General features: G+C 47.1%; 1 protein-coding gene across 4 annotated transcripts in view; it reads left to right on the forward strand.

Moving 5' to 3' along the window:
* Nucleotides 1–14,995, forward strand: part of OTUD7B (OTU deubiquitinase 7B) — a 35,804-nt gene that overhangs the window by 12,811 nt on the left and 7,998 nt on the right. For 3 of the 4 annotated variants that reach the window (XM_031606332.2, XM_090126836.1, XM_090126837.1), the window contains 7 exons: nt 1,009–1,157; nt 4,438–4,608; nt 5,349–5,564; nt 10,945–11,046; nt 11,957–12,084; nt 13,961–14,073; nt 14,473–14,600. In XM_031606332.2, coding sequence (XP_031462192.1) covers nt 1,085–1,157; nt 4,438–4,608; nt 5,349–5,564; nt 10,945–11,046; nt 11,957–12,084; nt 13,961–14,073; nt 14,473–14,600 — 931 coding nt within the window. In that variant the 5' untranslated portion in view covers nt 1,009–1,084. Of the gene's footprint in view, nt 1–1,008; nt 1,158–4,437; nt 4,609–5,348; nt 5,565–10,944; nt 11,047–11,956; nt 12,085–13,960; nt 14,074–14,472; nt 14,601–14,995 lie in introns of those variants that run through there. The other variant, XM_090126838.1, reaches the window with a different exon arrangement.

A 14,995-nucleotide genomic window follows, 5' to 3' on the forward strand; every position in this document is an offset into this window, starting at 1 on the left:
CCCTTTTAGCTGCAAAAGGCCGCAGAGCCTTTTCTGGGTCCAAGCTGCTGTGGAGCTGCTCTCTGTTTCTGCCCTGAGGAATGCAGTAAATCAGGATTTGAATGCACAGCAAGAGCACACACCTACATGTGGCTTTCTAAATCTTCAGACCTGTTAAAATGGAAAGTTTACATAATGTATCTTTGCACTGGTCGGTTTTGTTCCCTTCTGGGAAGACCAGCTGTTGGAGGGGTTTGCGGTGTGTTGGCTTTGGAGATCTTTTTGTGAAGACTTGGGTGATTTTTAGGGGCAGGAAGATCTCTCATGGAATACAGCTGGGGCTGCCAAGCTGGTTTGCTTTTCTCTCAAACTGAATCACACCATTTCTGCCTTTGCAAGGTAGAGCTGAAGGGCTCTTCAAGCTGCACAGAGTGAACAAGGCTTTAGTAAAGGGCATTGGTGCTGGTTAAAATCAAGTGCAGAGAGCTTCCTCTTCCTGGAAAGCTGCAGTGGTACAGTTCTGTTCCTTTGAAAGGAGTTTACTTTATTTGCCTGAAAAGGTTTTTTGTTTCATTTTGCATTGGCAACATCTCCTAATTACAGCATTTTGCTCAAGGAAAGGGCTGCAGGCCTCTGTGCAGGTGGGCAAGAGAGAGGAGCTTTCTGTTTTCTGCTACTGAACAAACTCATTTCTTCTCCTAGCTCTTTGCCGGTGATTTTGCAACGAGGAGCTGCCCTGAGATGCTTTGAGATGAGAATTTTCACCCTGAAGCTGCTGAGCCTTTGGTACACCTGGACCCGCAGCATTGCTCTGACTGGCTGTGGAGGCAGTGGATCTCCTGGCTTTACTCACAGTTACTGATCCCTTAATCAGCAGTCCTAGAGCACAATTAGCTGTGTGCGGAAGGCCTTCCCCCTCAGGGGGCACCTGCCATCGGATAGTTCCCAGCCAGCCCCGAGCTGCCTCTCCAGGCTAATTATTTTATAGTCTGTAATGCGAGCCACACGTGTCGTTGGTCTCATTTCTAGATTGAGGCCGAGGTGCTGATCCGGGCGCTGCTGACCCCAGCTGCCAGGAGGAATCCATGAGCAGACAACCTTGGATATGGACATCGTCCTATCGGATTTTGTTCGCTCGACAGGGGCAGAGCCAGGACTGGCCAGAGACCTGCTTGAAGGTACATATAGCTGGGGATGGGATCTGGGAGGAGGCTGGTGTGGTCTGAGGGTGGAAAGGGCTTGCAAGAAGGGTGGGGAGGACCTGTGAGGATGGAAGTTGGTGTCCAGCTGGTGCCATCAGCAGTGGTGCTGGTGAAATTCTGCCCTGGTTTCTTGTTACGTGGCCATCAGGTAATGAATTTCAAATGTTTGGAAGGAGAATGCACTGAACAGGAACACAGCAGTGCTTCATTCAACTTCTGTTCCTGCATGTTGTTCGCTGCCAGCAGTGGTAGTAAAACTTTGGGATTTTTCTTGTCAGCAGCACTATCGCTGCTAGCGAGAGCTCTGATGGCTGCCTGTGTTTTCAAAGCAGTAAGGGGTAATTATACAGGCAAAGCTTTTCAAAGCTTTTACTGGTATATCTTGTTCTGCTTGTGAAGGTGGTGTGATTATACCAGTATAAATTGCTGTTTTGCTGGTATCTGGCCATCCATGCTGCGTGCTGCTGAGCCAGTGACCTCTCCTGGCAGCAGCCCTTACAGGCTGACTTGTGCAGAAGTGTACCCAGGGCTCATCATGGGGCACTTGCTGTCAGCAGGGTCAGTCTGTCAGGTGCCAGAAGGCACTGAGTGCTCAGGAACTGAAGCCTCGAAATGCTGCATCATCTGTATGCAGCCTCAACGCATCATGCTGGCAGCTCTCCACCACTCTGCCTGCTTAAAAGTGTGTTTGTTTGCCCTAAAACATAGCACAATATTGACATTTTCTCAAAAACTTAAAATGGGCAACTTGCTCCTTAATGAATGTGTTTAGTTTCAAGGCTGTGGATAATTGGTTTTTCACCTTCTGCTTATAGCTATAGGCAGAGGCAAGGAGAGGCCGCCAGGTCTGAATTTTTGGGCTGTAAGCTTTCTTGCAAGCAATGCCTTTGGGTTTGTGTTGACAAGATGATGGTGACTAAATGTTGGCCTGTGCTAAATGCTGGAGGACGGAAACATTGCATTTGAAACAGAGGAAGCTGTATTTGGCACTTTGTCCATACTTAACCGAAATGCAATTCAGTTAAGTATGCTGTGATACTTGAGCTGTATCATCACCCTCTCAAGCTTGGAATAAAGGTAATGGTGCAAGTTTGGCTTTGCTTCAGAAGGAGCCTTGGTTCCTCCTTCTTCCAGAGGCTCAAGTGAGACAATTGGACACCCAGCAGGCATGACTGTGAGATGGGGAAGGGTCTGAAGGCTGGGCGTGTGGGGAGCAGCTCATGTCCTGCAGCCCCCCTCCATCATGGCGGCCTCTGACTTCCTCGTGGCCTGCAGCCCCCTCCATCATGGTGGCCTGCGGCCCCCAGCTCATGGCAGCCCATGGCCCTGTTCACTGTGACATCCTACGGCCCTCTTGCTCACAGCACCTCATGGCATCTCACAGCCCACTCATGGTGAAGTGCTGCCTGAGCAGAAGTCTGGAGGGCTGTGGGTTTTGTGCTGCACTGATGCTCTGGTTTTAGGTTTCTTGGTTTCATGTCAGGATTCTAATGCTGTCTTTCAAAACCAGTATTTATGTTTGTGATAGAAAAAGGTTAATGCAGGTATTCCTCCAATTTTTGTGTCTCTCACTCTGGCACGTGAGTTGATTCACTTTGACAACAGCAGTTTTACCTTGTGTTCATAACACCAAGTCACTGTGTTTTTTCCCACAGCCTCTGTGGAGCTGACATCTCCACAAGTGGAAACGGGGGAAGGCAGAGACTTTTCCATCATTTATATATAGACCCTCCAAAGGGTTTTCACTTCTGAAGCAGCTGCTGGTAAATACAGCTTTGCTGGGTCAATATTAGAGCATTCTCCTGTTGCTTCTGTGTTGAAGCAGGTAATGGTGAGCCAGGAGCTCTAATTTTAATCAGGTGGATCATTCTCATTCTTCGATACTGATTTGTTAGTTCATTTAAAGAATGAAACAGGAAAACAACCTCAAAAGGTAAACCTTAAAATAACTTTCCGCTTGGAGTCAGTCATTAAACACTGCGAATTACATCTCTCAGAAGAATTTGAATACTTAAAAAGCATATTTCCGTTTGGGAATTAGACATAATGCTTCTTGTATTATCCATGAGCTATAATATAAACCAATTGGCAGTTTATATATCTTTCCTGTAGTGGAGTTACTATATATAAAGTTGGCTTTCTTTCTACAGTGTCTGCTAACTTGCTAATTTAAGAGCTTAGACTAACAGTGTTCATAAAAATCACAATTTTCTCTAATGTAAGCCATATGGTAGACTCTTTTTTTGCTATATATTAAAGCCTGTGGAAGACAGTGGCTTCTAAAAGGCCAATTTACTGCGTACTGGAGGACTTCAGTGTATTAACATATACTCTTTCAGCTTGCTGGGTCGTGTTAGCAGGAAGAGGAATTGCTTTAAGGATTCCCCCAACTCTAAGTTAAATCGGTTTTGATGAATAATTTATCTGGCTGGTAATGGCTGCAGCCTGCTGGAAAGTGATGGAGCTGCTGCCTAGGCTGGCTGGCGTTTTCCTTGCTTTTAAATTTTGGGTGTCAGCTCAGGAATAGTCGAGTCTCTTAAAAACCATGCGCAGAGCCTGAAAAAAGTTTTGTTAGAAACCATGAGCTTTTAAAGTCCCGCTTCACGTTTTTCCTGTTTTTTGGTTGAGTGTTATCCTGCAATAATGTGAGGGATGAGAGCTGCAGGCTGTTAAACTTTGTCAGCAAAGAAGTGGTGTATGCATCACAATGGATTATCTTCACAGCAGTTGGAGAGGCTTAGAAAACAAAGCTCTGGCTCTGACCTGAAGCACTTGGCTTGCCTACATGCTGGTGGACATAACACAGCCTGACCTTCCATTTCCCTTTCCTAAGGGCAGAATGCTGTTTGTTTGTCTTCAGTCCCATGCTCTGTGTTCAGCATGTGTGCTGTTATGGTGACCCTGCCCTTCGTTTTGTAGCCAGAAATGTAGTTCTGGCAAAACTCGTGGTTTTGGGAGCTTTGGGGAGGTTGTGCAGGCTCCAGCAAGCAGGAGCAGCAGCTCCCTCTAAGCCCTGTGCCTGTCTACTGCACGCTGAGGGAGTGTGTGAGCCATCTGAGTGATAACTAGCAGTAAGCCTGATGTGTTGGGCCCTTCATTTCATGTAACATTTCTTCAAATCCAAATCCTGGGCAGGAATATAGCTCCAAATGTCATGGGTAGATAGCCTAGTATTACTTTCCAGGTGGGTGTCGTAAGAGCTGACTTGACATTTCTCTCGTATGATGGTCACCACTTTCGATGCCTTCTAATCCAGGTAAGAACTGGGATCTGAGTGCAGCACTGAGTGACTTTGAGCAGCTACGGCAGGTGCACGCAGGGAATTTGCCACACTCCTTCAACGAGGGACGCAGCTACAAACCCCTGGAGAAGGAGGCAGCCCGGCCCGGGCGACCACCGCTGCAGCGGCAGGATGACATTGTGCAGGGTAAGAGCCATCAGAAAGCCACGTGGAGCAGTCATAGAATCGTAGAATTGCTCAGTTTGGAAAAGACCTTAAAGATTATCAAGTCCAACCGCAACCTAACCATACTACCCTAACTCTAACAATCCTCTGCTAAATCATGTCCCTGAGCACCACATCCAAACCGTTTTTAAACACATCCAGGGATGGTGACTCAACCACCTCCCTGAGGAGCCTATTCCAGTGCTTAACAACCCTTTCTGTGAAGAAGTCTTTCCTGATATCCAACCTAAACTTACCCTGGTGCAACTTGAGGCCATTTCCCTTCGTCCTGTCACCAGTGAGAAGAGACAGCCCCGCTGTGCTACAGTCAGCTTTCAGGGATTGGCAGAGAGCAGTAAGGTCTCCACTCAGCCTCTTCCCCTGACCAAACAGCCCCAGTTCCTTCAGTCTCTCCTCATAGGGCACATCCTCCAAGTTCTTCCCCGGCTTTGTTGCCTTTCTCTGGACCTGCTGCAAGGACCTCCATGTCCTTTCTGTACTGAGGTGTCAAAACCTGAACACAGAACTGCAGGTGAGGCCTCACCAGTGCCGAGTACAGAGCAGGATGACTTCCCTATTTCTGAGTTGGAAATGCGTTAGAGCAATTCAGCTTTCAGCAACCAAAAAATACAAACTGAAGGCAGTGATTTTAATAATGGCTTTGGTGAGGTTTGCTGCTTCTGCACCATTCAAGTGGTGTTTCATTTTCCTTCCCCTGCAAGAAAAACGCCTGTCTCGAGGCATTTCCCACGCCAGCTCCACCATTGTCTCCCTGGCCCGGTCTCACGTCTCCAGCAACGGCAGCAGTGAGCACCTGCTGGAGATGCCCATCTCCACCTTCCAGCTGCCCGACCTCACGGTGTACACAGAGGAGTTCCGCAGCTTCATCGAGCGAGACCTCATTGAGCAGTCAATGCTGGTGGCACTGGAGCAGGCTGGTAAGCAATTTACACTCCCAAATTATTTATTTTCCATGCCAGTGCCACAGTGGTGGCAGTTCACAGCAGCGCCAACTGGAATATGCTGGCATATGTGCCGTAGGCTGCAAAGAACTGAGCAAGGATGTGTATGTGATAGATTTTATTTCATCCCTTTTTATAGCGTGGTGCAAGAGTTGAGCAAGAGTCTGCTTCACTTTGTCACTTTGCCTGCAGACACGGAATGTAAATTGTGTGTGTTGTCATCGTTCATGCAGCTAAATGGTAATACTAAAAAAAAAACAAGTTGCATTATCTCACCACCTAAGCTTCCCCATGCCCTGTGCTATCCCATCAGCCCTACTGCAAGAAGGGGGGGGGGAAAGAAATGACTGCATAATGCAAAGAGCAGCGAATCATCATGAATGGATATTAGAAGTGATTATAAATGTTTTAGATGGATGATGCATTTTATATGCTTGCTAATTCAATGCAGGAAAACTCGTCTGCTGGCTTTGTGTGTGCCTGGAGAGGAACCACCTTGTGAGTGCGGACGGATTTGTTTTCTGACATGCTGTTTTCCTCCTGAATAGTTGCTAGGTGATCTGTAAATAAGATTGGGCTGGTGAATGAGTGGGACCTCCATGCTGGCAAGGAGGAGCGTAGTACGTGCTGTCAGGATGGTGTGTGGCTGGGGCATGGTGGGGGCACTAGGCAGGAGCTCAGAAGCCTTTACATCTTCTTTTACTTCTGTTGTAGTGCACATACCTACAAAACTATTATTCCTTCAGAGATAACATAGATTCTGAATCTCAAATTTTAGCCCTGTCCTGCTCAGGTGTTCCTGTAATAAATATTCTCATGTTTTGGAAATGAACACTTGATCCAAGTGATCTTGTTACGGCAGCATTGCTGTTTGTGTGTGGTGAAGCTGATGCAAATTGAAGCACACTTAATCTGCATCTCAGCAGAGTTCAGGCTGGGTATTGGATTGCTGCCTTTTGGCACAAACTGTGGCCAACAGCTATGGCATATTTAGGTGGTTAGGATTTAGTTTTCAGCATAGTTTCCTGAAACTATAATTGGTGTGAATCCCTTTTGTGTACACATAACGTATCCAGCAAGTCCCTCTAATACCTTGGTGGAAGAGGAGTGTGCTGTTGGCAGAGCAGGCAGCCCACTCTCAGATGGAGCTGGATCAGCCGCTTGGCTGTACTCATCCATGGGAGTGCTGGGGTGCTTCTCAGAGATAACATTAATTTTAAGTAATTGACTTTTACGAAGCACTCTTTGAGGGCAAAATGAACCTGCATTATATATGTGGATTTGTTATAAATGGGTGTTTATCTTTAATAAAGGGCTGCACTGTGTATATGAGATGCTCCAAGCTTAATTTGAAGTAGAGTGTTGAGCATGTTGCTGTGATCTACACTGATATCCCTTCTTAATTTAGTGCTGTCCTTAGAGAATTAAGCAAATATTTTATAGACCAGTAAATGTTAAGATACTCTTCTCATTCTATCCAGAGATCCCTTTACACCACTGTGGCAGAGTAAGCATGCTTAAAGTGGCTGTAAATTGTAATGACATCCTCTTGAAAAGCTTTTAATATGCTCCAAGCTCTGAAAAGGCCTTGGTGGAGCTGAGAATTTGGCCCTTGCTGCAACCTTAGCGTTCTTTGTTGCAAGCCTAAATGGCTTAGGCCTTGTCCTGTATTCTGCAGATGCAGGGTGTTTTTCTAGTTCTGCACACAGAGCAGCAGCAGGCAGTGCCTTGCCTGAGGCCATCTGTAAAGTCAGGAAGAGTGGAAAGAAACCCTAGGCTTGATTGCTGTGCCTTTGCTCCAAGGTCAGTGAAATGATGCCAAGCCCTTCTCTAAAAGTCCCCCCAGCACGTTGGCAAGGAAACTTCTGCTTCTTTCTCCTGGCTGGCACTGCAGTAAGCGTCTGTAGGTGGACTGTTTAAAAACTGCTGAGTTAAGGATTCAGCCTCTCTTCCCTCAACGCTTGCTTCACTGTTGGATTGGTGAACAAGTTCCTTGTTCCTGGAATGTAAGCGTCCCGCGTCTCAAAGCAGGCAATCAAAGAAATCTGCACACTTCCGTCCCTGCCTCAACAATGCATCACCCGATTCCCAAAGCTTTTCAGCTGGGTTCAGCTCATGCATGATCAGAGGCACATGAGTACATGTACCCTCCTGCTCTTACGCACTAACATCTGACTTGCAAAGCTTCTGCAGATATTTTAGCCTGTCAGTCATTGGCCACACTGATTTTTCTCAAGAGAAAAGAGGTAGCTCACATCTGGGCCCACCTTGCTGCAGAACACAGATCAGGCTCCTGATGGGCCAGTGCTCGTGGAGAACCTCATGGCTGGGATTCCTTTGGCCCCTCTGCACTGAGAGTGGGAATCTGAGCCTCGGTTCTGGGGGAAGTGTGCCCAACAGCCAGCTTTAGAGCTGGTGCTGCTATGCTCTGCAGCATTCCTGCAGGTGGAAACGGCAGCATGATTAGCTGTGACATGCGGTAAGCCTCTGGTTCTTGGCCTTCCTGATGATGGAAGATATGTTCTGGTCAGGGAGAAAGCTACAGGTGTGTGAGTGCATCACGATGAGCTCTTGTTGCCAGATCCTGAAATGAAAGTGCTTTCTGCAAGCTTTTGTCAAATAGATGGGCTCTGAACTGGATGAGGGAGCCTGCAGACAAATTATCTAATTTTAGTTAGGATAAATGAGCTTGCCACATTTTCTTGCTGCTTTCTCCTTTTTTCGTCTCTGATAACCCAGTTCCAGGAGGTGATCCCACTCTTTCTCCACCCAGTGATTCAGCAAGGGGAGAAAAATGTGTTCTGCAGCAACTGCACAAGCACAGAGGTGGGTGTTAGCGCTGGATCAGTCACGTCAGCCTGAGGAGCTAGAGAACAAATCATCCCCAGGAATGCTGCCTCTGCCACGCGGGGAGGGCGGCCCTCATTCCACACGGAGTCCCTGGTAGCCTCAGGGAAGCCATTTGATTTCTGTGAGTCAGTGCTGGGCTTTGGACTAGGAGCAGCACTTTCTTCATTCCTTCCTATTTGTGTGACCTATTTAGAGGTTCCTGTTAGAGGAAAGCTGTGTTTCACAAAATGTGTGAGTTTGGATGCAGGTTCCTGAGCTCTTCTGGAACAAACAAATGCTCTTGCTGTGCAGAAAAACATCCTGAAAGCAGCTGTTTGGTGGAGCTGGGTCCATAAGAGCAGTGCTGCCGGTGTCTGCTGCAAAGGGAAGCCCCTGACACTGTGGACTGCTTCAGCTGTGCAAAAGAACCGTCTCTGACCTCTTAGGTTTTGGAGCAGCATCAGCTCGTAATGGAGCTTTTTCTGCCAGCCAGCGGGGAGAGAAACAAGCTGAAAAGCGCAAGAACAAGTGAGAGGTAGCCAGGAGCCCAAAATGCTGTGATGAGCCAACGGTGAGCCAGCAGTAGCGAAGCTTTTGGTGCACGTGTCAATTTGTCCTGCCAGTCACACACACATTTCTCTCACTGTTGCTGAAGTGCTGATGGCAGGAAGATCCATTGTGCTCCTGAATCCAATTATTTTTCCCTTCTACTGGCATGCAGAGCTTCCAGGACTTGCTGCTAATAACTGTGCACAGAGAAAGATGTTGTTTTAAATACTTCTAGGGGGCCTCTTGGCCCTTTACTGCCTTGCCACAAGCAAAATATTGAGAAAGGTTTGGGGAATGTGGCTCCTTTGGAGAGAGTGAAGTGGCGATGACCTCTCTTGCATAACTCAGAGCATGTAGAAGTCTGGACAAATTACTCTGCGTGCCTTGCTGTGGACGGGCAGCACGTCGTGACTGCGTGCTGCAAAGAGAAAAGCCTTCTGAAGGTGTGTGTCAGTGTGTGTGGACCTGGCTGTACTCTCTGGGAGTCTGCACAACTCCAGAGTGCTGACCAGAGGTGCAGCAAACACCCTGAGAAGACAAATCCCACAAACTCAGTGGCTGCTTCCAGACACGGAGCAGCACGTTCCCAGGGAAACACACGAAGGCAATAAAAATCTCAATACTGACTGCAGTAGCATTCTGATTTTGTTCAGCTTTTGTTAGATGCTGTTTTGCTTCTCGCTCTACTCTTCTGGCTCTGCTCCATTTGGTGAAGGTTTGCGACGTCGCCGTGCCAGAAACAATTTTGAGTGCAAATCAGCCCCTTTTCTAAGCAGAGCTATTGTCTCTGCAGCTCCAGCAGGTTCCTTTCCTGATGCTGAGAAAAGCAGTCACCAGCATCACATCCCAGTGAGCTCTGCTTCTTATGCTTTTCCTATGTTTATCTCCCAATAGTGTTTAAAAGTGCTTTTCTGAACTTAGCTCTCCTGCGTCTGTTCTCACTGAGGTTGTGCAGACAGTTTTAAGAAATCACATGCTCCTTGTGAAGCCAGAGGCCGTGCTCAGGAGCAGGAATGTTAACTGGAAATGCAGGGAAAAGAAAGCTGTGCGGAAGAGCAGTTCAAGTGGATGCAATGCTTTTGCCCCCTGACCAGAACGTGCCCTCCCAAGTGCTTATTGCAGGTACAGGATCTGCTGCCAGAAGTCCCAGCCTCCTCCAGGGGACACGGTGCGGTGGGGAGGGCACAGCAGGGTGAGGAGTTGTGAGTTGGAGTCGTAACACAACTTCCTTCCGTTGATTGATGTTTAGCTTCCAGTCTTAAGCTGAACTGCGGTGTGTGTTAATTTTTCCTAGCTTCTATTTTTAGATTTTTAGATAATCTTTTTAGATGACAACCTTCTCTCTTAACTTGTAGTAATTCACGTGCCTTATATTACCCAAAAGCTGCTATTTTTAAGCACTGTCAGTTTACATTTTCATTGGTAAAGCTGCTTGGCTCAGCTGCAAAAGTTTTGAGAGTTACCCACACGAGATGCATCGAGTAGGAGTGTTCTGCTTCCTAGAAGCAACTGAGAGCACTCTGGTTATTAACTGGGGAAACCAGAAGAGTTGTCGGCACCTTTTGTGGCTGGCTTTGGACATGCTTTTGGCCTGATGGTTGGCTGGCGTTGTGAAACAAGCAGAGAGAAAAATGGGCAGGAGGAGAATGCTGGTCCGGGTTAAATCCTAGCTGGGCTGGCTCCTACTTCCAGCTTTTGCTCTGATTTATTTGACCTGAAGTCATTATTTCCCATGTCCTGCCTGTTCTTGCAGCCTGGCTTTCTCCCCAGGTCATCATGATGATGTTGTAATTCCAGCCTGTCCTTTTATTGCATCTTCTTCGCTCCTTTCCTCTTCCAGCTGCAGGATGGATGTGCAGCTCATCTCCGTTGGTGTTCCCATTGTAAATTAAGCAGGCTGCAGTCCTCATCTCCCTTATTTTTTTGGTTCCGTGTCCAGCTATGTGCCTGGTTTTCATGCTCTCAAATATTCCCCCAGGTCGTCTGAACTGGTGGGCAAATGTGGATCCCAGCTGCCAGAGGCTGCTTCCCCTGGCCACCACAGGTGATGGGAACTGCCTGCTCCATGCTGCATCCCTGGGTAAGAGCTTCACTGAGTGCATGGCTGGGGAAGTAGCTCAGTGATTCCCTCCAGCAGCCTCCTCTCTTTATCCCAACCACTTTCTGCTGTCAGCTCAGGCAGCTACTGCTGCTGGAGATGGAAGGAGATCCCAGGCACCCTGTCTGCCTTTGGGATGAGCAGCACCGCGTGTCCCATCTGTCCCTGTGGGATGCTGTGGTCTGGCTGCTCGCCCCAGGCAGGCAGCAGTGGATGTGCAGGGCTGGCAAAGAGAGCTGGAGCTGAGGGAAGCGAGCTGCCAAGTGCTTGTGTACTTCTAAAACTGTTCTCGCTGGGCTGGGCCTCGCCTCTTCCCTTTGGCAAGTTTCCCCATGTTTCTGAAGGAAATGTGAAATAACAGAGCCGCCCAGTTCTCTGGAGGTGGCTGAGCAGAGCAGTTCCAAGAGCCCAGTTTTGCTCCTGTAACTCCACCTCGTGACAAATTTTTGAGGTTTCCAGACTTCTAAATGAGTGGGCTTGTGTATTTCCTTTGTGTGGCTGGCTCTGTTCAGACACAGCGAAACCACAGTCTCATTTCACCTGGTCTGCATTTTCCCTCGACGGAGCAGCATAGAATTGATGAAAAGCAGCATGTGGTTAAATGTTTGGGGGAGAGTCCTTATATCTGAAGTCCTTATAGCTTTTGGTCATAGCTGTCTGAAAGCTGGCCATGGATGGGATGTGAGCTTTGAGCAGGGAGTTTAGGATTGTGGAATCGGTTGTTCGGGTTGGCCCTGCTCAACTTGCATTTCTCTGCCTTCATTTCCCATTGTACCACTTCCCCTGGTTTGTGGCATGCTGTAGGACTTAAACTTACATTAATTACATAGCAGAGGGTGGAGAAATGCCAGTCCTTGCTAATCCTCCAGTGTTTTTCCTTCCCTCCATGCAGGTATGTGGGGTTTCCACGATAGAGATCTCGTGCTTCGCAAATCCCTTTATACCTTAATGGATAAAGGTGTGGAAAGGGAAGCCCTGAAGCGGCGGTGGCGTTGGCAGCAGACACAGCAGAACAAGGAGGTAGGAACCAGACTGAAAGTCTGGGAGCAGAGTGCAAAATCCTGATCAAATATCCCATAAGTTTGGGAGGAAAAACAAATGTCTTCAATTTTAGGCAAGTCCGTGGCTTGCAGAACTTGGCTATGCCACGATGAGAAATATCCTTCAGTATAAACTCTGGCTGTGAAACTTGGGTGAAATTCTCTGTATTACATAGTAGGAAAATTCCTTTATTAGAGCCATGTTGTGTCCGGCATCGATGGAAAACAAACATCACTACACACTGAAGATGCAGCCTTGCTGGGCTGCCTGGCTGGCAGTGGCAGGATGTGATATGTAAGAAGTGCTCCCGTGTAGGTCTGTCTTGTGATAAGATCAGAAAGATGCACTCTTTCTGAAGCGTGGGGCAGGCTTCTCCACCAAAAAAGGAAATTATAAACTTGCCACATTAAAGACTTCAAAGCTGTGACGTGTTCACCCCAAAAGCAGGGACCTGGCTTTGTCAACGTGGAAAGTTACCAGATGTCCTCAAATTGTGCTCTTTTTTGTGAGCAGGGTAAACTTTTGTTTCCACCTGACAACTGAAGGATGTTGTTTACTTTCCAGCTTCCTTTTTATTTTTGGAAGGGCACAAGGATTAGTATCTTGACAGTTTAAAAAAAAAAATGTATTCACTGTTTGAAACAGAGTAGGTAATAAATAGTTGGAGGTTTTACTGCTATTAAAAGCATGCTTTTAGGCCTCTTTTTAAACTGCATGCTCGAGGCTATCTCCAGAGTTAGCTAACAGCAGAGTCCTGTGGCTTGTAGATCTTAGCAGCACTTGAGAATATTGATGGTGCAGGACCTTGGTAGTGCCATTCCCTTGTAATATCCCCAGCAGAAGCATCTGGGAGACAGCAGTGGGCAGAGGAGGTGCGTACAGTCAGGTGTAGCAGACCTGGTTCCATCAGCAGCACAGGCACTGCTGGGCTTGTCCCTTCCAAAGCAGCTCCAAAAGAGGCAGCCCAGGGATGGAAAGCGCTCTTACACAGCTCACTCTGGGTAAAATATTCTCATTTGTTTTGCTTTAGATGGTTGATGAAAGAATTCATATCAAAGGCTTAACCAGGAGCAGAGAAACTTAATTAATACTTCACTGAGCAAACAGAGATGGCTCAACTGTCAGTTACTTCTGGTTTGTGGCGTGAAGGTTTTCTTGGCAGCTCAGAAGTTTTAGGATGTTGTGTTTGGATGCTGGAGCTCTGATTTTGGAGCCTAGGAAAGCAGGAGGAGAGAAGGGCTGCTGCGCTTACTCGGGCATTTCTTGGTGTTTTTCCTTAGGACCTTGAACACAGCAGGCTCCAGTGTAGCTTTTTGCTTGGTCTATTTTAGGTTATTTCTCATTTTGCTCAGGGTTCGTATGGTTTCTGATACCTTTCAACTCCTGGTTGTGTTGGAAGCTATTTGAAAAGCTTCTGTGTTAGAAGATGTGTGGTCCCCAAACCAAATTCTTACTGCAGGCTTTTAGGATTAGGATGGCTTTAGGAAGGGCTGTACATGTGCTGTTGTGGGTGGACAGTGTCTTCAGAGCACTGTAGGTCTTTGAGGAAAAGGCTGTGCCATACATGGGTTTTCCTTGCAGTGCCACTGCCTTTAATGATGGAAGGATCAGAGTAAGAGTAAAGCTTTCCTCTCATTCTGTGGATCAAAATGTTGATTTCCACCCCACAAATACACCAAGTCTGCATTTGAGGCAGATTGTCTCCCTGTGGGAATATTGATTTGGGAAATGCATGCATATTGATGATTTTTACATAAACCCATAGAGAGATGTTGTGGCCGTACATACAAAACTATACTGCAGAAACTGGAAAAAAAAGTTAGTCTGAGGATTTTGTCCTATTTGCCTTTTTCAGTCTGGTCTCGTTTACACCGAGGAGGAGTGGCAGAAGGAGTGGAACGAGCTGATCAAGTTGGCCTCCAGCGAACCTCGCGTGCACTACAGCACCAACGGAGGTGGCTGCGGAGGGTAGGTGGAGCAGAACAGAGCTGAACGCTGATCTTCTCCCATCTTTTATCATCTTCATGGCTCCAAAATGAGAGTGATAAACAAAAAATGAGGATTTCAGCAGCATTCTGTCTCCCTCTGGGTTTCAAGGGCACTTGATTGCTGCAGCCATCCCAAACAAATACCACTTTGAGGCTCTTTTGATAAGACGCTCCAAGAAGTGCCGAATAGCATTATGGTGTTTCCTGGAAATAAACCCTTGTCTTAGAAAAGGAATTGTTTTTGATCTATGTCTAAAATCTGAAATTAGAAAATGAAACTTGACAAGCAACAGCAGAGAAACAGTGTCAGAATCTCTTGCTGTCATTAAAAGCGATGAGCAGAGGGGATGAAAAATGATTGATTTCTTGTTTCTGAAAGTGTTGAAAGCTCTGAAGAACCCGTGTATGAGAGCCTGGAGGAGTTCCACGTTTTTGTCCTTGCCCATGTATTGAAAAGACCCATAGTGGTGGTGGCAGACACGATGCTGCGAGACTCAGGGGGAGAAGGTAGGAATTGCACTCATGTTTCTTTTTCTGTGTGTGCTCATTCTGTGTATTTTCCCTTGGCTCCATGTGTTCCTGGGCACTTTTTGCCCAATGAAGCTGGATCTCCAATCTGACAGCAGAGCATGGGGGGTGCTGAGCTTCTGTAGCTGCTGTGGGTGATTCCAGCGGAGGGTATGAGACATACAGACATCACAGCCTGTCCTGTTGCTTTTTCATTATGTTTTTCTACCTCTTCTGCCCCTGCACATGTGGGCGTATAGAAGGGAAATTCCGTTCCCTACATGTAGTATTTTCCACCAGCAGACTTAATTTCCTGTCAGAGAAGATTAATCAATTACCATCGTTCTGTGTGCAAACTTAAGTTGTTTCTTTTGTGGAGGAGTGAAGAAGGGCTT

The sequence above is a fragment of the Phasianus colchicus genome, chromosome 30, assembly GCF_987193195.1.
Source record: "Phasianus colchicus chromosome 30, bPhaCol1.hap1.1, whole genome shotgun sequence".
NCBI lineage: Eukaryota > Metazoa > Chordata > Aves > Galliformes > Phasianidae > Phasianus > Phasianus colchicus.